Source organism: Chroicocephalus ridibundus, chromosome 7, assembly GCF_963924245.1.
Source record: "Chroicocephalus ridibundus chromosome 7, bChrRid1.1, whole genome shotgun sequence".
NCBI lineage: Eukaryota > Metazoa > Chordata > Aves > Charadriiformes > Laridae > Chroicocephalus > Chroicocephalus ridibundus.
The window spans coordinates 2058954-2079052 of NC_086290.1; the positions used below are offsets into that span (position 1 = coordinate 2058954).

At 44.3% G+C, this 20099-nt stretch overlaps 1 protein-coding gene across 5 annotated transcripts in view; it reads left to right on the forward strand.

The window, feature by feature from the left end:
* CACNB4 (calcium voltage-gated channel auxiliary subunit beta 4) overlaps positions 1-20099 on the forward strand; it is a 100621-nt gene that overhangs the window by 50462 nt on the left and 30060 nt on the right. For all 5 annotated transcript variants that reach the window (XR_010071876.1, XR_010071875.1, XM_063340307.1 and 2 more), the window contains one exon: positions 19782-19901. Coding sequence is in view for 3 of the 5 variants with exons in the window: in XM_063340307.1 (XP_063196377.1) it covers positions 19782-19901 (120 nt within the window). In the remaining 2 variants the exon portion in view is untranslated. The remainder of the gene's footprint in view (positions 1-19781; positions 19902-20099) is intronic.

Below are 20099 nucleotides of genomic sequence, written 5' to 3' on the forward strand. Positions count from 1 at the left end.
TGTTAAATTTTTAGCTTCACTGCTCGGTTCTGAATATATCACATATGAATGTTTCCTTTTGGTTGGCTTAGAATCAGATTTGTAGTTTTCCATTTCATAGTAAAACCTTTCCATCTTATTTTTAAAGAGAGGTGCCCCATAGCACCCTCCCAGCCCATGCAGTTGCTGTGTAGGCTTATGTTGGGCAGGAATTTGTACTCAGGGGTTTGACTGATAGAGCCTCCAGCCCCCGAGAAAGCAGTTTCCCTGTTACTGGTCTGTCTCTGTTCTTGATGTGTTTGGCTCCTCTTCTTGTTCTTTCTGAGCCTCTTGTTTTCCAATATCATTTTTTTGAGAAAGGGAGGTTGCGGCTGGTGCTGTGTGGACTCTGCAGGTAGAACTGCACCAGCGTGGGAGAAGTGTTCAACTGACAACTTCAAAGTTACGTGTATTTCAGTGTATTTCATGTGTAATGAAATACATCAAAAAGTATGAAGCTGTGCTTCATGAAAAAGGTGTGATGCCTCCCAGTGACTGGACTATATACATTTGGAAGACAGGAAAAAAAAAAAAGAATTTGCATACGACTGAAAAAAAAACACTTGCAGGATGAGAGTTTTGCTGCAGATGTTGCTACTAGTTAAGAGTGGTCCAGAAAAAGATTACTACATCAAATATTTCCTTGTGTGTACAGTTCTAAGTTCAAAATACTCAGGTTGATCTCTAACCATTGGTTTTATACATTTTAAGACCATAACGTCTTGGGCCTTTGACTGCGTCAGGCCAAGTGTGTCCCTGGTATCAACCAAGTTTAAAGTTCCAAGGGATATCTAAGGGATGATTGTGACAGTCATTTTAATGTGTAATATGCTCAGTAATAATATCTATTTCTAAGATTCTTGGATGTAAAACACAAAAACATTGTACTTCCGTAGACTTTTTGTTGTCTGCAGGAGGAAGCTTCTGTTTGTAAGGTTTCTTCTCTGGTTCTCGGCCTGCAAGTGATAGCCGCTAAGTGGGAAAATGCATTGAAAGGAATGTAACTTTGCACAGCTATTTTGTGTCTTCCTTCATAAGCAAGCATTTAATTTATGAAAAATACGTGAGGTCTGTTTGGCATCAGAATTGAATATTTTACATTCCTCAATAACAACAAAAAAATATGAAGCTAGGCTAACTTTCTTCTGGATGGTCTGATCTCTTACAGATAAAGAAATTCTAGTCTGTATGCTCAGAATAACAACAACGATGTAAATAAATAAAAACACTGCAGTGTTGTTTTGCTGAAAACTGATCTGTGAAGAGCTATGTCCGAAGTCGTTACAGCCTGCTTTTCAGGCTGATTTTGCTGAACGTTTGCAAACCTGTCTGGCCTAAGTAGAAATTACACGTGCCCGTTAACTCTGAAATTCGGAGCCAGAACTGAACTGAGGGATAAAATCAAGATGAGAGCCTAGGTTTCAGTGAAGCTAGACTAATGTATTTCAGGGAAGTGCAGCCCAAAAGTCCCAATTCCTGCTCATCTTTTCCAGCCATTAAATAATTCCTCCCTTCGGTTGTATTGCCTCTTAACCCAAGTGCAGTTGCTGCATTACTTACACACAAAAAAGCTTCTTCGCGGCAGCTGGAGGATTAACCAGCTTTCCCCCATCAAACCGGTTCAGGAAGGAAATGAGCAAAGTGGTTTCCCAAGCGGCTGCCTGCCTGGCTGGGTACATGCTGCAGTCTCTGGAGATCCTAGAGGCATTCGGCGTTGTTTGGTTTTTTTGCTTTCATTTTATTTTGCTCCTTTCTCCTAGAGCAAGTCGCTCTCTGCCTTTGCTCTGAATTGCAGCGGTGCTGCTGAGACAGAGCCTGGCTGCGAGAGGTTCTGCCCGAGGGAGCTACAGCTGCCAGGAAGAGCAGGACGGATCCTGCTCTTCTCCGCTTTTCTCTCTTTCAGCAGCTGCTGTTATCGTTCCTCAAGTCTGATTGCAGGGAAATGGCCAAAACTGGCGGTTGACCATCCCACTGGTCACTGCTTCAGGATGATGGAGTAGGGGAAAGGAAGAGGAATCACTCCTCCCTAAGGCTCAGCCCTTTTTTTGTCCTCTTGCTTATTTCTTCAGCTTGCTGAAAGGAGGGTGTAGCTAGGAGGGGGTCAGTCTCTTCTTGCAAGTAACAAGCGATAGGACAAGAGGAAACAGCCTCAGGTTGCTCCAGGGGAGGTTTGGGATGGATATTAGGAAACATTTCTTCACGGAAAGGGCTGTCAAGCATTGGAAGAGGCTGCCCAGGGCAGTGGTGGAGTCGCCATCCCTGGAGGTGTTTAAAAGCCGGGCGGACGTGGTGCTGGGGGACATGGGGTGGTGGGGGTTTGGGCAGTGCTGGGTTAATAGTTGGACTTGACGATCTTAAAGGTCACTTCCAGCCATAACAATTCTATGATTCTGTTTGGTACCTCTTACTAATTTGGTAATTTATTTGTATTTCACTGGCTTGCACAGCTTTTCTAAGTTTGAGACTGACGTAAGAGCTGCAGTATAGAATCAAGGAATGGTTTAGGTTGGAAGGGACCTTAAAGATCATCTTGTTCCAGCCCCTCTGCCATGGGCAGGGACACCTCCCACTAGACCAGGTTGCTCAAAGAGCGATATAGAGAGATACCGAGGTGTAGAGCGATAGGGAAGGGGCTGCGTTGGGGCAGCAGGACAGCAACTCAAGAGCGATACAGATACAAATGTCAGCAAGGACCAGCTTGAACCCAGGCTGTTCCTGCAGTGACAGCGCTCGCTCTGCAGTTCCCTGCCCACAGTGTGCCCTGAAAACACGTGCGGTGGAATAGGAGCTTCATAGGAGCCCAGGGCTTCCAGGCCCTGCTCCTGGAGAGGAGGGACATCAAACAGCCTCCAAGGGGGAGTCTGGGATTTTGTACTTTTCACTGTGCTGTGCCTTGCTGGTAGAACTGGGTAAAAATCCTCCTTTAGGAGGTGGCTCTGAGCAGGAGGGTGGTGTAAAGCCTTGGTGGGACTGAAGTGAGCCTGGTGGAGGTGCTCAGTTCCTCCGTATACACATGAAAGCACGGCCTGCGCTGGGGATGGAGCGGGCGCAGTGCCACCTCCCTGGCGGTGTCTGGGGAAGGCTTGGCTGTGCTGATGGCTCCTGCTGCCATAAGGCTGAGGGTGAGCTGGGACGTACATGGGCTTTGCCACCCCCGGCTACCACTGGCCACTGCAGACGCTGCTGTGCTGGCTCGTCCCTTCGGCGGGGAGGCTCATCGGTTCTGCAGCTATAGAGGAGGTTGCTGGAGCACGGCGTGAGGCCTCCTCCTCCTCTCCCTGCGGTGCTCCTCCACACCGTTTGCTGTCTCCGTAGCCTTCCCACCTGCTGCCAAGCCAGGGAGAGAGATGCTGAGCGCAGGAAAAACAACAGAAGAGTGACGCGGTGGCCTCCGCACGGAGCTAATGGCACACAGGAGGGTTTACAGAACGGACTGGGGGAGAACTCTTTAGTAATTGAATTCTCCTGCAGGTTTTGTGCTGCGGGAAGTAGGATCTACACAGCAGCCACCGCGGCTAAACACGGACCTGATCCCAGAGGAGCGTTCAACCCTACAGCTTCCAGGGAGTGAGCTCCTGGCACAGAAAACACTCTGCAAATAAAGAATGAAATACGAAAGGATTTAGTTAATGATAAAATGCACTGAAGAAAACGTGAGTTTAATACAAGCCTTTCCTTCCTGCCAGCAGCACAGGGCACTTGGACTTGCAGTGAATTATTCTGGAGCATGGACATCTCGTGGTGATCTCTGCAAGTGATGCCACGAATGCATCAATACTTAGATAAGCTATGCCTCAGTGTATGCGCATCCCCAAATCTCTCCTGTTACAGGAGCTAAAATGGGTATTGTTTATGTATATGTTTAGATCAACATCATGTTATCGTGGCATTGAAATATTTTATTATTACAGCTGCAGTGTAAGTTGAGGGCCTGTCTGTTCAGCGTGAGCAGTTTGTCTACACAAGAATCAAGCTTTGAGGGTTTCACTTTGCTTAACCCAAGGCAGAAAGGGAACTCAGAAGTTCATAAAGTTCATCTGACTGAACTTTACATCCTTCCCCTCGTCCTCCTCTTTCTTTGGGGAGTGCAAGGAATGGTTTTGCGTCTGACGTCAGTGAGATGCTTACCTACCCAATGGGAGTAATAGCAATGTAAGGGTGGTTGTGAGGAAGCAACCATCTTCCGTCTTTTGGACTTTAGTTCCTTACTTGTGATTTTCATATTCTGGTTGATGATCTTTGTACATTTTCCTTTTTTCTGCTGAATATTTTTCTGTACCCTTGACCAGGCTTTGACTTCACTCTAGCATCATACCCATTCCCTGCCTTTTTGGTTACGTCTCAGTGCAGATTTATAGGGCACTATCAGAACCCTTGACAGCAGTGACATTGTTTTTTGAGCAGACGTACCTCTTCTAGAATATCCCGAATAACGGCAAAAGCTTTAGACCAAAATAAGCGTTTAAAATCTTGTCAAGCTTTTGACAGATTCCACTCCTGACAAGGCTTTTTTTTTTTTTCCCCTTCGTTCAGCAAAGAGCAATATCCAGGTGCTTAAAGTTGTCCTGTTTGCTGCTTCTGTGGATTTGTGTTACTGATGCATGTGAGAATTTTGATAGGGAAGGAGCTTTTTGCACAGAATGAGATCCTCCCTGTCTCTCTGTTACTGCTTTTGTCAAATCTCTGAGGCTGTGGGTATGACAGTGATTCCCAAAGGGTTTTTTCTTGGTTGGAATGCTTATTGGATGCTAGTAAGAAGGAATATTAAAGTATTGTTTCTCCTAAGCCATTTAATTAAGAATCCATTTTGAGATAATACTAGAGGCAGTTACTAAAAAAAAGAAAAAGGATTTTGTCTTTGAGTTTCTAATTTTTAACTCTCTTAAATAACTGTCAAATACTTTTGTACTATGTAAAATTGAAATATTTTTTTTCGGTACGTAGCGTGGTCTGAACATATTTTCTCAAGTTCTTACGACTACCATGAGCTTGTGAAAAACTATTTACAGTGTCTGGAATTTAGATCTAGACTTAGGTCTTGGCTGTTCCTTCTTCCTGGATTTACCTTTCTACCTAGCATAACATAGTACCTTCCCATTTATCCCAACAGTGAATATATGGAGAGACTATTGAGTCAGTGGCATTCCAAGATTTTTTTAAGTCTTTGACATTGTTTGTTCCTTCTTCTAATCTCCCCAAAATTAACTGTTGTTTGTTTGTCCTGTGTTCTGTTGATCCTTCTTACAACCCATCTAAGAATATGTGACGATAATAACAAGTACCTCTCAAAACACTGGTGTGTTTCCAACATGTGAATATCCAAGTCAGAACAGGTATTGTAGCACTCAGCAAATACTATCAGTGGGGATTTTCCCCCTATTTTATGTAGTAGTGATAAAAAGCCCCTAGTTTGTTTGGGGTACCTGTGCTCCGTCACTACTCAGCAGTGCTCTCGGAGCTGTGGGAATAGGTCAGAGTTGGTGTAATTGGGCAAACTGGATTTCCAGCCCTGTCACTGTGACGTCCCCATCCAGCCTGTGGGGCAGCAAAGTACGGACTGTAATAACCTCGAGGTCCTAGGAAGTCCCTGGAGTCCTGAACTGATTACAGCAATTAAGTTCCACAAAGTGTCGCTCAGATATTACCACAGTAGGTGACAGCAAGATGCCCTTTCACTTGTATTTTGCTCTCTGCAAAATAGGGGGAAAGGAGTTGCTATTTACAGAGTGCGTAGTACTTAGAAAATTAGGGCTTTTTCTTACTAAGCTATTTCTAGCATTATGTAATAGCTTATTGTGAGTCGTGTGATTTCAGAATTTGGTCCTTGCTGCAAGAAAAATATTAAGAGATCGTAGCAGCTGAAAGTCTGTTCTCTGGGGAAGAAAAAGAAGAAAAAAAAAGAGTAGAAAATGTAAAAAGAAAAAAAGTAAAATGCGCTGTTTGTAAGTCCTATTTATTAGTGTTTAAAGCTGTTTCTAAGCTTCTGAGTTTGGAAGCTTGTGGAAGGAAAAAGCTAATTAAAAACACAATACAACACAACATACTAAACCTTAGCCCAAACCCTATCAGTTGCTTGGCTTAAATTAAGCAGCATGAAATTCATTTCAACAACACCGTAACAGCGTGTCACAATTCTTTCCCATTCACTCCACAGCGTGAATATTTTAAACAAAGTAGTTTTCCTATAATTTCATTGAAGATGTAAGTCTGGTTTGGTTTTTTGCACCCTGGTGAGACCCTTGGCAAAACCTGTGAGAGGTGGGCAAAGGCAAAGTGGATGGGATGACTTCAGAGGAAGTCATTGCCACCTAAATAGAACTTGTCACAGCAGAGAGCTGCAGTCCTCTGTGTGATAAATGGAGTTTGGCTGCCCACCAGGTTTCTTCGGTGAAGGATTACAAAGCGTGTGCTATTGGGAATTTGACTTCTGTGAGCTGGGGGCCTGGTACGGAGCTGGAAAACCTGGTGCTCTACAGACGTGCGGGGCTTGCTTCTGTCTTACAAACTAACTGGTGATTGCAAAGCCAACCACCCGTCTGCTTGAGCACCGTCAGTGAGTCTGTGGTTTTACCACATTGGCTTTGGGTCAAATTGTGAGACGGTTCAGCGTGTTCTAAACCACTTCTGTTTAAAAAATAAAAAGAAATAGTCAGGGTTATTTTGGTTGTATAAAACCTGATGGTGTGGGAAGTGGTGACACCACACTAGAAGGAAATCGGGACGCTGTAATCATAAAAATCCTTAAAAAGATATATGTTCTTTAATTTAACTGTTTGAATTAGGAAAAGCATGCAGTGAAAACAGACATGTGGCGAGGATCTTCTCAACAATGAGGTCTCGAGGAAAATTCCACTTTCCTCGCATTTATAACACTATGCAGATTATTGTGTTGAACATTCCTGCTTCAGCGGCTGAAGTCTTCTGTGTGTGTTTGCAACCCAAGGAGAAATGTACTCGTTTTTGGGAAGTTGAGAAAAACCATTTTAGCCAATGAATGGGAGAAAAGAATTACTGAGATCCTTCATTTTATACCTCTTACCTTTTTCAGTAATGCCAGGTCAGCACGAGTGTGTTGGGCGGAAGAGGTGCCAAGGAGGGGGGTGGTGGCGAGGGTGGCACTTGGCAACGTAGTTCCCTCAGTCTCTTCTGTGCAAGCCACACTGCGAGGGCAGTGATTGGAAAACAGCGGCAGTCTGGCTCACCCTACCTCCTCTGTTTCTGTGCCATCAACTTCTGCGCTCAGGTCCCGTTTACTAAAATAAGGTCCCTTATGCACATAGTCTGCGAAATAGAAACCGGAGGTCACAGCAGATACTGAGGAAAACGAATGTCAGATGTCCACGTGCTGCTGAACAGTTCTCCAGGAAAATAAACTTACCTGTTCTATCTCAGCTCTCTAATTTTCCCTTTTTCTAAAGGAATCAGCTGAAATACCAGCCATCCTCAGGCACAGAAGAAAGCATAAGTAACATACTTCTGCTTGGTCACTTCCAGCTCCCTCTGTGAATTAGCTTTTCAGAAGCAAACTGCAGTCTGTTCACCAGAAGAAAAATAGAGGCAGAGATAGAAAATAAATTTGAAATACTTTCAATTTTCAGGGCTTTTTTTAATTGCAGCCAGCAGTTTGAAGAGTGCGCCGGGAAGAGAAACCAAAGCTAAGCTAGATGAAGACAAAAGAGAAATGGGAATAAACTTGAACAGAGTGAGGATAAGAGGAGAATAAGCTAATAAGAGGAGAAATGGGTGCTAATCCTCTTCCAGATTGGCAAGTTAATGTGATGCTGTAAAAAGGGACTAGATGTGTGATTTAAGAAAATGTGGTCCACCCATGTCAGCAAAAACGCTTCATCACAGCCAGCACAGGAAAGCACCCCCAATGTTCCGAGACCTGCAGTTGATTTGTCCTGCTCCAGGACACTGCACACGGAGCAAAAGAGATCTCTGAGTAATGCAGAGGAGGCAGGGGGAGCGACGGGGGGCTCAGGGAGTGATTTAGAAATAACACCATATTATTTTAGGACTTCCTGGCTGAAGACTTCATGCTGTGTGTCTGAGGAAATGCTGTGGTAGACCACATATGGTAAACACAGATGCTTGTGTAGTTGGCAGTATGATTAAGTTTAGTTTGGGGGCAATATTTGTCTCTCTTATATTTTTTTTTTCTTTTTTCTTTTTCTCCTAAAGACTTACGGAACATTCTTGGCTTCCTAACATGTTATTGGGGACAGGCACAGAGCAGCATCTTTCCAGAAGAGCACATTTAGGAGAACAGGTGCAATTTTATTAGCTGGTGTATTATTATCAGGTGTCATAAAACCCAACAGTGGGAGCTTCCCCAGAGCCTCGGGAAGATCACGCAATACTTTCAAGAGCCGAAGTAATTAGAAAAAATAAAGTGGTGTCTCTATACTGTTGCAGCTTTAGTTCAGTGCCTTTTATCACTGAAAAAAACACCTTTTTTTTTCTCTCCTGGGTCTTCTAAATAGCTTTCATGAAAAAGAGGAACCAGCTGCAGAGGTTGAAGCAAAATTCAGACTAGAGGTGTTCAGCTGTTGATTCAATCATACTTCTGGCAATTGGAATAAAACACAGATCAGAGCATTCCCAGACAGATCTTTGTTCTTTTATGGGTGAATAAAAAATGGAGTTTGAAAAGTTTGTGTATTGTTCAAATTTCGTGGTTTGGATGTATTTTTGGAGAAATAACAACCTGCACCTGTAGCTACCTATCTGGCTGTGATCTTCACCCTTCAGCTTCCTTGGAGACTGCAGAAAAAGTGCTTTGGGTGTTACTTAGTGTGGGAAGATTGGAATTTCAACTCTTCTTTGGAGGGAGAGAAAAATCCTCACCCCAAAATAAAAAGAATTAATTTGGAGGGAGGGGTAGAAAAAAGGCTAAGCAGATACTCATGTCTGTCGATGTCCAGTTCTGCTGTGAATGCCATGGGCAGACACATCGCAGATTCTGGCAGCCTCCTGTGGTGAATATTTCAGGTTAGAGATGCCCCAGAGTCAATCTTTGTTTCTTTCCTTGGGTTGCACAGTGGTAGTCAGAGCAACCTGATGGGCTTCGCTGAGTAAGAGGATGGATGTAGGCATGTGCTTAATTGATACGGCAGCCAAGAACTGTTCTTGTGAAGGGGGCCCGGTAACTTCTGGTACCCTCCGCTGTTCTATGTAGTTGTTGCCAGCAGAGGTGAGATAGCTGGAGAAGTTTAAGTAGTGCCACAATGCATTTAACAACTTACTTATTACTGATAATAATGTGTAAATGCATTTTTATGGTCAAGAGAATGAAAACACTCGTGGACAAACTAGTGAAACGTTTTGTCCATCTTTGTACTTCAAGTAGTTCATGCTGCCCTTTTTGTCACTAAAACATCTACGCTTTGTCCTGACCGACTAGCACTTGACATTCTGGCTAAAGCAAAACAACATTGGAGTTTACAGTTATTTATAACATAAGAAATCACATCTGTCAAAACGTGAGAAGTTTAGAATGACTAACGTATTCAATGACCTTTATCTTGGACTTCTTTTTTAGTCTACACAGATCTTTAAACTGTAGACCTTTTCCACGTGTAGCACCTCGTGAATGTTTACCTGTGATGCATGTCAGGCAAAATCTTGCATGTCTTGCATGTTCATTTGAACGTTACAGAAAAAGATGTAGTATTTTGGCAGTAAATGTATGTATTACTGGTACTTTTTTTAAAACCAAATTTCTTAGCTGTAAAAACAATCTGTGCTGAACTGAAGGCAGCTTGAAAAAGATGTGACTGCAAGATTTTAAATTCAAGAAAAAAAAAGAGATGGTGAAAAGAAATGTTACAACAGTTGCCCTATTTTCTAATAATTAGTATTCACAAAACCCCCATGTTCTAACTACCTAGTAATTTCCAAATTGCTGAGACACCTAATGAGTTGTCTTAAATAAATTTACCAAACATATAGAAGGAAATAATTGCTGAGCATTTAATTCTGAAATGGCAACTCAATGCAGAATGGTTATGCAGCTGCCTTGTGTGTGTGTCAGTTCTTCAGCAGGAAAATGATTTGGTTGGGAGCTGAACCTTGTCCTGTTTGGACTTTCAATGGCACATTCACATTGTCACATAGATGTGAATTTGTGAAAAAGTCCCACTAAAATGCTTTCCTACAGCTCTGATGGACCTTGTTATTTCACATTACAAGAGCTGTAACAGCTTTTGTAATTCTAGGGGGATATTACTAATTCTAGAGGATATTAAAAGCAAAACAGGGGCTGTGCTTCAAGTGTAATCTCTGCACCTCATTCTGCAAATTCTTTCTGGGTGGGAATAACCCCTTTGGTTTCATTAGTGCAAAGGGTTGCTCCTCCTGCCTCGGGCCCCCCCCGAAGTCTCACTCCCGTGCCTAGGATAGGTAGGACCTCTCTGCAGTATTGCACTGGGCTTGTTCTAGCAAACATGGATTTTTCTGGCCCCGACTCTGATTGCAGCACAGTAACGTCTTCGTGCCAAATGAATAGATACCCACTGGTTTGTATTTGCTTCTTAATTACATCACCTGCCCAGTAATTAAATTTAGCTGCCTGCCCTGAGTGCTGAGACCAGGTGAGCACCAACTGTGGTCAGCAGTAGTGGCCACTGTTATTTAAAATGTAGGGTTTTTTGAAGTCTGCAATGTAAAAATATCTTAGTACTTTCACTCTGTAACACCCATCTTTGTGGCATGCTTACAGTAGTAATTCCTGTGAGTTAAACCTGCATTTTGAGGCAGTGGGAACAATACAGACACTATGACTAGTTTGCGTAGAGACTAATCTTGTGCAGAGGGACTGCACGATGCACGTGGACCAGTGAGAGATGGGGTGTATGTTGGGTCTTGCAGTGAACTGCATCTAAAGTGAATAGTTCTTCCCTTTTTAAAAAAAACCCACAAGCCATCATTCCTTGAGCGCATGTGGCATATGGCAGCATATGGCCCTGCAGCCAGCACTGTGCTTTTTTGTTCTCCTTTTGCTTTGCCAAGAACTTTGTCGAGTTCCTGGGAAGTTGTTAAGGAGGTGCACGGCCTCATGCGCGATATGCGTCGACCTCGATTCTCGCTGAGAGTTGCAGAGGACTGAGGACACTCGGTCTTTTTTCAGGTTGGGGCTCTGGTTCTTGATGAATCCGTCTCGTGTGCAGGTAGAGGATGGGCTAATGTCACCTTCCTGCTAATTAAATCAGCCTTCCTTCTCCGAGGAGCTACTTTGGGTTTTGGCTACTTCCACTGTCGGAGCGTGAAGATACCTCAGCGCCAGCTAGAGACAGAGCTATGGTCTGGAGTTAAGCAGGCTTTAGGAGATATCTTTTGTTTCTGAGCAGTGCTGACATCCCCAATCACGCTGACGTTTGAGCAGGCTGTTGTGGCTCATTGTTGAAGATGGGAGCGTAAACAATTGCATGGGGTTTTATTATTCTTTTTAAAGTGGATGAATGAATGGAGCAATGACTGCAATGGAAAAGAAGTGACAAAGCAATGAAGGAAAACAATCTAATAATAGTAATAATATCAATAAACAAATCTTGAGTTGCTTAAACCTTGCAATATATGGCAAATATAAAGAACCACTCCTCTGATGGGGTTATATTGAACGTTTACCTGCGTGTGCTGTTCTGGTAGTAAAAAAGAGTCTTCTCATTATGTCCATGCACATACCTTCCAAGTTCAGAAGTATTGTAAATGAGTAGTTTTAAAGACCTGTATCACACTTGAATAAATAATTCTAAATACATATCCTGAAAAACAGCCAGCAGTGTTTGTCATACGGAAAACATTACTCGTTTGGCCAAGAGGTGGTGGGCACAGAGGGGCTTTGCGGGCATGGGTCGGTGCTGTGGGTAGGAGGGGGCTGGAACAGGCAGCATGCACAAGGTCGTGTCGCACTGAACTGAGCTTTAGCTGCACCAGGGCTTTTGAGATCGCAGCTTTCTGTTCTGCTTTGGGAGAATGAAATCTTGGGATTTCATCTATGTGGCAGGAAGAATGCTTCCTGCCTGCTTTTATACAAAATACTTTTGGTTACAGTACTCATGAAATAACTTAATATCAAGAGACGTACTGAATGCATCTAGAACAAATACGGTACTGGTTTAGAGTGAACTCTTCTCGCTTTTGATGCTCAGGTAAAGTGAGTAATCGTGCCTGGTCTGGGTTGGAATATGGTTTGGATTGAGAGCAATTCGAGCCCCATGATAGTATGTATTTAATCCAGCCAAAGTGACTAGTAGTAGCTAGTATCTCCACGATTCCATGTTTTAGCTGAGAAATGAAATTTCAGCATTTTTGCATGCAAGTTTAGTGTTTCCTGGCAGTGCTGTAACAACAGCTCCGGTCCTAAATGGGGCACTTCCCTGCTTTTGTGGGAATTGGAGATCAGAGATTGGGGAGAGATCCGCAAGTTACAGTGTCCAGCTTTATATAAGGACATTTGAATGAGCTGGACATTAAAGGACACGTCAAGATTGCACCCAGAAGTCTACTTCTGATGCTTTGATTCTTGGTAACATGATTAGTTAAAAACAAGAACAGCAACAAAACCACCGCAGAAAGCCAGATCCACTGTATTGTCCCTCTCCTCCGGGGTACGTAGGAGTCTGCAGCTCCTCCCAACCAGTGCGGTTCTGCTTCTGCCATGCAGTGTCAGCATAATGCATCGGAATCGATGTGGAACAAATTGCAGCATAAGACAAGTTTCCCTATCTGTACATCCATCTGTAAATGTAAATTTTTCTTTTACTAATTATTACAAAAGTTGCAGGCTTGCTGTGCAGCAGGGCTTCTGTGCGCCAGCCTTCAGTGTGGATTTTGCTGGCTGGCCCCAACCTCGCAGAGACAGGGATGTGACAACGCAGGCTGAGTGCGAAAAACAGCGTGTAGGAGAAAGTCGCATTGTGCTTTACAAGGCCATGTTTATCTGTTTTCCAGTAGAAAACAGCTAAACAATGATGAGCAATCTTGTTTTGTACAATATTGCTTTCTTAAACCTCCATCGTGCTGTATGTGTGCTCGCACACTTGGATGTCTGCTGAAAAATTTGGAGTTGAGGTCCTGACTGGGTTTAAAAGCATTGGAGTGACCTCTGGTTCAGCTCTTTAGGCTGCTGTGTAACCTCTGTGTCCAACATCAGGACAGGAACTTTAGGATCTTTGGGGCCTTTGCATGCTGTGTCTTAGAATCAAGGATGCCTCCCACCATCCCAGGTTGCTCCAAGCCCCGTCCAACCTGGCCTTGAACCCCTCCAGGGATGGGGCAGCCACAGCTTCTCTGGGCAACCTGGGCCAGGGGCTCACCGCCCTCACAGCAAACAATTTCTGCCTCACATCTCATCTCAGTCTCCCCTCTGTCAGTGTAAAACCCTTCCCCCTCGTCCCACGGCTCCCCTCCCTGCTCCAGAGTCCCTCCCCAGCTTTCCTGGAGCCCCTTGAGGGCCTGGAAGGGGCTGGAAGGTCTCCCCGGAGCCTTCTCTTCTGCAGGCTGAACCCCCCCAGCTCTCTCAGCCTGTCCCCACAGCAGAGGGGCTCCAGCCCTCCCAGCATCTCCGGGGCCTCCTCTGGCCCCGCTCCAACAGCTCCGTGTCCTTCTGCTGTTGGTGCCCCAGAGCTGGAGGCAGCACTGCAGGGGGGTCTCACAGAGCGGGGCAGAGGGGCAGAATCCCTGGTTTCACCAGGAGGTGAAACTGCCTCGAGCGTCCAAAAACCTGTAGGGAAGCTTGAAGGTACCAAGTGGGATTCCTGTTGTGGGGAGGAACTAAGAGGAGGCACAGGAGGAGAGGTGGGTAGAGGGAAGGACAGGATGGGGGAGGAGTGATTTTTTTTCCCCTGAAGTGTTTCCTGCTGTCCCTAGCTCTGATATTATTCAAACTCCAGCAAACCATTCAAAATAATTGGCTGCCTTGAGGTGTGCTGCTGCTCCTGGTACTTTGTCATTTTAAAGTGCTGTAGATTTTCGAAGTGAACTCTCTGTTGTTGCAAAGACATTTTTCATGTTCTCTGCTGAAAACAACGCGTGCGTATGAACACAGATACTCGGGCTTTCCTCTTCAGTGGCACGTATGCTTTATTAAGCACAGCGATTGCCACGTGTGCTCAATGTCTGCTTATTCCTGGAGAGAGAGACGCGCTCGGAATGCCCATAGCCAGTCCTTCTGTCGGAGAAGGATGCCTGCAATTAGACAATGCTGCCCTGTTGTCTTGCTTAATGGATAAGGCAGAGGCTTTTTCTCCGAGCAGAGTGTGTTTTCAGAAATGCTTTCTGGGTTGCGATGGACTCCGCAGCACCCTAAATCTTTTCAAAAGAGACTGCCTGTCATCTGGCTTATTGGAGCTCCTAATGGATTGGTGCTTTAATTGCACAAGCTATATGACAGAGCATTACAAGTTATGGCTGGATAGAGAGCAATTCAGATCTGTATATTTATGGCAGTTGGGGAACAAAAATTATTTGCAGCCTCACTGAAGTCTTTATTTTTTTTTCCCCCTTCTGAAACCATAACAGCTAAAAGTTGGTATTTTCTTCTGCTCTTTTCTTCAGCGAGCAGGAAGGCTGGACCTGGCTGGTGTCTGTAGTGTCCGGGAGGAGGATGCGTGTGAAGGTTTTCTCCCTGAACAGGCTGAGGCATAGAAACACCATGTTCATGAGGAATATCGTGTTACCCTTCCCAGCCACCGCAGCACTTAACTTTTAGCAGTCTCAAGCGTAAGACCAGTCAGTCAGTGAGCAAGAGGGACTGATGATTTACCATCATTTTGTAGTTGCTGAATAAACCGACCCACTGTTCTTTCTGCTTTACCCTTTTTCCCAAGCATTTTTGGGATCGCTTCGACCTCAGTGTTTTTGTCAAAACTGAATTATACTAATTGATGAGAGAGGAAAATGAATGAGGGAGAAAATAAATAATAAATTGCAAGAAAAATGAATTCACAGAAGCCCAAAGTTAAAAGGCTGTGAAATATGAAACAAGTCTTTCATTGCCTTGAATAATATAATTATCTAGCAGAGCTTGTTTCCTTCAAATTGTCAAATCTGGTGTGCGCTTGAACTCGTCGCATATGCTCCCACTTCACAAAGTTCCTCTGTCTCCCAGGGGGAGGTGAGGTTGAGGTTGGGTGACAGTTAGTGTGATAATTGGTCCTTGAGTATTATGTGCAAACGTGAACCTGTGGACATATGCGATATGCCCCAAACTATCAGCTTGCTGCTGTAAGCAATAGGAAAATAAAGAAATTCGAGGGTCTTTTTGATAAAGTTTTGATGCACAGGAGAAGAAGGGGGCTGTCTTCTTTCCTCTTTATTCTCCTCTCACTTCCCTAAGACTACTAACAAAAGCTTGTTTTTATTGTCTGGTCAGGCAGTGAGTTATACTTTCCCATCTGCGACAAGGGCCTGGGTGCATCCTAGTATTTAGTATCAGCCCATCTATTGCAGTTTCAACAAACAGGAGCTGTCAGGCCAGAACTTCATTGGGCTTGGTGCTGTACAGGCAGGGGTGTTCGTGTTGGCTTGTTGCACAATATTCTGTCAATATGGCACAATATTGCTGTCAATATTCTGATCTGCAATCAAAAATTTTAAACAGAACCGATTAAGTTAATTAAATACAAGAAGTGATGCGTTTGTCTGTGCACGGTTTTCAAAAACAGTCAAAAGCTGGACTTCTAAGGATAACGGGGGTTATTTTTAATTTATGGACTGCTTGTATTATTGTAGTTCCCGGAAGCTATAATCAGATTCTGAGTCCCATTTTGTGAGTAGAAGTCGCTGCTGCCAGGAGTCCAGTGTCACTACAGATGGATCTTGGCCGGTGAAAGCTGAGTGCAGAAATGGAGGGTGGTGTCAGCAGAAGCATGAGAGGTGACGGGTACGTCAGTGAGATGCCTGCGATGGTCCGTGCCCGTACCCAGTAGTCGGGGTGCTCTTGCTCAGTGCAGGGCAGTGATTGAGCTGAGAAAAGTAAACCTTAATCTTGCTTGGTCTTCTGCTCTGACTGAGTGTGGACCCCGGCGTTCCACGTGTACGGTACGTTACAGAATACCAGTTTTCATTGCTTACCTCGGGCTGCTTTTTCTGTCCGTCTTGCTGCTATTTGCAGAACCGTGCCTTGTTTTCAGTGTGATGCTGCAGCTCGGCATCATGTGAGTCACAGTCCTGGGGCTGCATCTTTCAGATAAGCCACTTGCTATTTGGCATAACTTGCAAGAGAAGGGATCATGCGGCTGTGATTGTACCAGTCCATATCATTTGGCGTACAGGCAGTGATTAGCAGCCTGGGGTAGCCTTGCAGTATCAGCTACTTTGGTTAAGACCGCTTTGTTCTGACAGCATTAAATAGGTCAGTGCTCAAACATATACCACTAAAAGCCAGTATGGGAAACTGTGCATCCAGCATAGGTATCTATTTCTATGAAATTTCCTTACAGAGCTACGCTAAATCGTATCCAGAGGACTTGAATAAATATATAGATATGCGCCTGTGCACTTTTGGTTCACCATTTCCCCACACGGATGATTTCTGCGATCCACCTACGTGCGTGATGCTGCTATCTGTCCTGTCAGTGATGTGTGCTGTGCCTTGTTCTCGTCCACCTTTCAGTACCCAGAAAATTAAGGGGGAAATGACATGGTCAGAGAGCACGTGGGTGAGGAACAGTGTCTGCTACTCCCGATGACAGCAGTAGAGGCTTTGTCTCAGGCTTCAGGCATGCCGGGATGTGGTGCGTTCCTCCTCCAGGCTATTATGCCAGGTAGGACTAAAATCTTGGAAAGAAGCCCATTCCTACTGCAGTATATTATTTGTATTTATTATTGTGCCTTTAGATTTATTATTTGGAGAGTGTGATTACTTTTCCTTCTTCCTTTCTGCTGCTATTGAAGTGTTGTTGTCTGTAACTAAAAAATGTGATGATCAGCAGCTCTAAAGCATTTTGTATCTTCAGAGTGTTTAGTGGACAATAAATGATAAGCTGTTCTCTTCCACAAACTTGGTCTGTCTTTGCAACTCCTGCTCTATTTTTTTTCTCCTTTTTTTCTCTAATTGCTTTGAACAATGCGGAGTCTGGTCTGAAGGACAGGCTCTAATTTTAGGACTAGAATATTTGACCATATAAATTCAGTCTCCCGCTGCTAGACTTCTCCTTCAGGTGCTGACTGGAGATGGGGGTTGGAGCAGCAGGCCAGGCAGGAGGTCTCCCATTTCACCCCGGTGGGATGAGCGGGCACGCTTCGCACTCTCGCTTTTGATCAGGGAAGAAACATTCTTATGCCTCTGTTGGAGATGCATTTGGTCGCTGAAGTTTTAATCTTGCCCCCAAGACGGGGAGAGAGGAGTAACTGGGAGGCACTGGGCAGCACGAGAGGCATCTTTGGTGCCCACCTTGCCCAGTGCAGTGCCTGGCCAGTTCCCTGCTCCATCCTGAGGGAAGCAGAAGGAAGAGCAGCACGTCCAGCTTCGCACCTCGGAAAAGCTGTGCCACTGCCAGTGGCTAACGCTGGTTTTCAGCCTGTTGATGTGAGACTTGTTCCAGCTCAGGACCCAGACGCGTGGGTCTCTGCTGAGACTGCTCTGCCCTTTCCCCGGGGCAGCCGCCTGTCCTGGGAAGGAGTTTGTCTGGTCTGTTCAAATCGTCGCTGTGTGCTAGCTCACATTACGTGAATCCTGTTCCTGACATAGAGGAAATTTGCCCTCCCTGGTGACAGCACCGTGCTTATGGCCAAGTTGTGAGTACGTGACAAGAAGAGAGCATATGCTCATCAGTGGTTCATTGCCAGCAGTCTTCTAATGGATGTGTACTCACATCAATATTTAAGAATATCTTCGTTCACATGGAGAGTAAGAACATTGACTTCTGTGGTAGATTACATAGAATATGTGTCTCCGTGCTGCAGGATATAAATCAATTTAAGGAAGAAAGTTTGAAAGACATAATGCTGTAGAATGGCTCTTTTGGAACACGTATAGAGATACAGATTTTGGTGCTCTATGGGGATATATAGATGTATATGTCTTCAATTTGTTGCTAGAAATGTGATGACTTAGAAATTATTTGTTACACTGGTTATGTAATAAAATACAGCATACACAGTCCAGTGCGTTACTCCTTTCCCTTATTTAAACACCGAAAGAGCGTCTCTCAGCAGTGGTCAGACGTTGCTGTGTATTCCTCCTCCTGAGCACAGTACTGGGGCCGGATCCTTCTGCAGCTCTGCATTATCCTGATCCTTTTGAAGTTTGCTTTTTTTTTTTTATGAAAGGGGTTTTGTCTAGTTATTTTTCCTAAGACATGTAAAATATGTAAGTTAAAAAGTTAGAGGACAATGCAAACTCCATGCAGCTCTTTACGCTGAACTTTATATGCCGACGTTTCTGGCAGCTGTTGCCAGCCCCGCTGGGGAGCGCAGGGTGGCTGCGTCTCACCTGCATCGGGCTGGGGAGGGTGGAACGCAGACCTCTCCCTGCTGGGAGCAGACTAACCACCCCACCACAAATCACTCAATGCCGTGTTGAACAGAAGAGGATTCTGCAAGGCTGGAGTCTGGCTTAAGCAAAAGCCATCGTTCACCAGACAGACGTATTAATTATTAGTAAAAATTCCATTTGCTGGGGAAACAGCTCAATAAGGGACATCTGTTTCCTGTTCAACACTTACCTTGAGTGGGAAGTTAGACCTAGACTTTAGGATTTTGAGATCTTTGTAGGAATTTCCTCCTATAGTGAAAATTTACTTTGCCTTTTGTATGAACACCCAGTCCTACGCACCTCCCTCGGTGCTCCTGGAAGTCTAGGTTCAAGCCCTAGGCTTGCTCGGCTTCTGGGCCATTAGAATAAAATAGAATAGAATAGACTGTTTCAGTTGGAAGGGTTCTATGATGAGTTGAGTGTTCATTTGAGATTTTGGAGAGGGGGATGGATATTTCAGATTCATCATGAGTAAACATTGCCTTTTACCTTACCTTGTCTGTTTTGGAAGATTAAAGCCCTGTTTTTCAGTTGGCTCCACGCAAACAGGAAGCTCAGCTGCGTAGGACGCTGGAGACAGAAGAGAGGAGCCACTGCATACTTCAGATGTTGCCAGGCGTCCTCAATAATGTCCCAGACAGAAAATCTAACAGCGGCCATACCTTATTTCCTGCCTTATAGGCTGTTGTATTCTGCTGCTGCTTGTATGTGCGGTTTTCGTTTCGTATCATTGTACAGCTTTTGGGTTGCCCTGTTGAGTAGCTTTTAATAATGTGACTTTTGGCACTTTTTCCCTCTTGAAGGACAGAACAAAGCTTTATGTGAGTGGCAGCCACGGCAGGGAGGGAAGTACTTACACAATGGTACTGTATTTACAAGGAGGGGTGATTCTGACCAAGCTTTATACCTTAATTATACTTCATGTGACCTAGCCCTTGACAGTCTTGAATCTAAGGTTGTCAAACAGGATTTAAATATTATAAAGATTTCTGGACAGTGCCCACAACTGAGCTGTATTTCACTGTGTCAGTGAAGAGATTATTTGAAAGTGGAAAGAGAGAGGTTTTTCATGGGATTTTTGTCTTTGGCTTCGTGCACCTGATCGGTAAAGCCAGGTTATTTCTCTGCTAAATTCTGCAGATTTTTCGTGCTGGCAACAATATATAAAACCCACTCAAAGAAATTAAGAAATGAATATTTTAGAAGTATTTTATGAATCTGAGTGGGGAGGGGGTTTCTATTTCTTACATATGTTTTCTTAGTGACGTGCATTTAATTTCAGGGCTCAGCAGATTCGTACACAAGCAGACCTTCAGACTCTGATGTCTCTTTGGAAGAAGACAGGGAAGCAATCCGCCAAGAAAGAGAACAACAAGCAGCTATACAACTCGAAAGGGCGAAGGTGTGTTCTTTTCAACTTTAATAATAACTAAGTTACTTGGCGTTTATCTTTTGCCTAGTGTTAGAATTCACACTGTTGGTTTGTAATGATGCTGCTACCTTTTGAAATAGGTTGGCAATTGAGTCAGGTTACCTGCAGACAAGATGTTTGGGGGAATATGGTATAAATATTTTCCTGTTAATAGGGATCTTCTCTAGT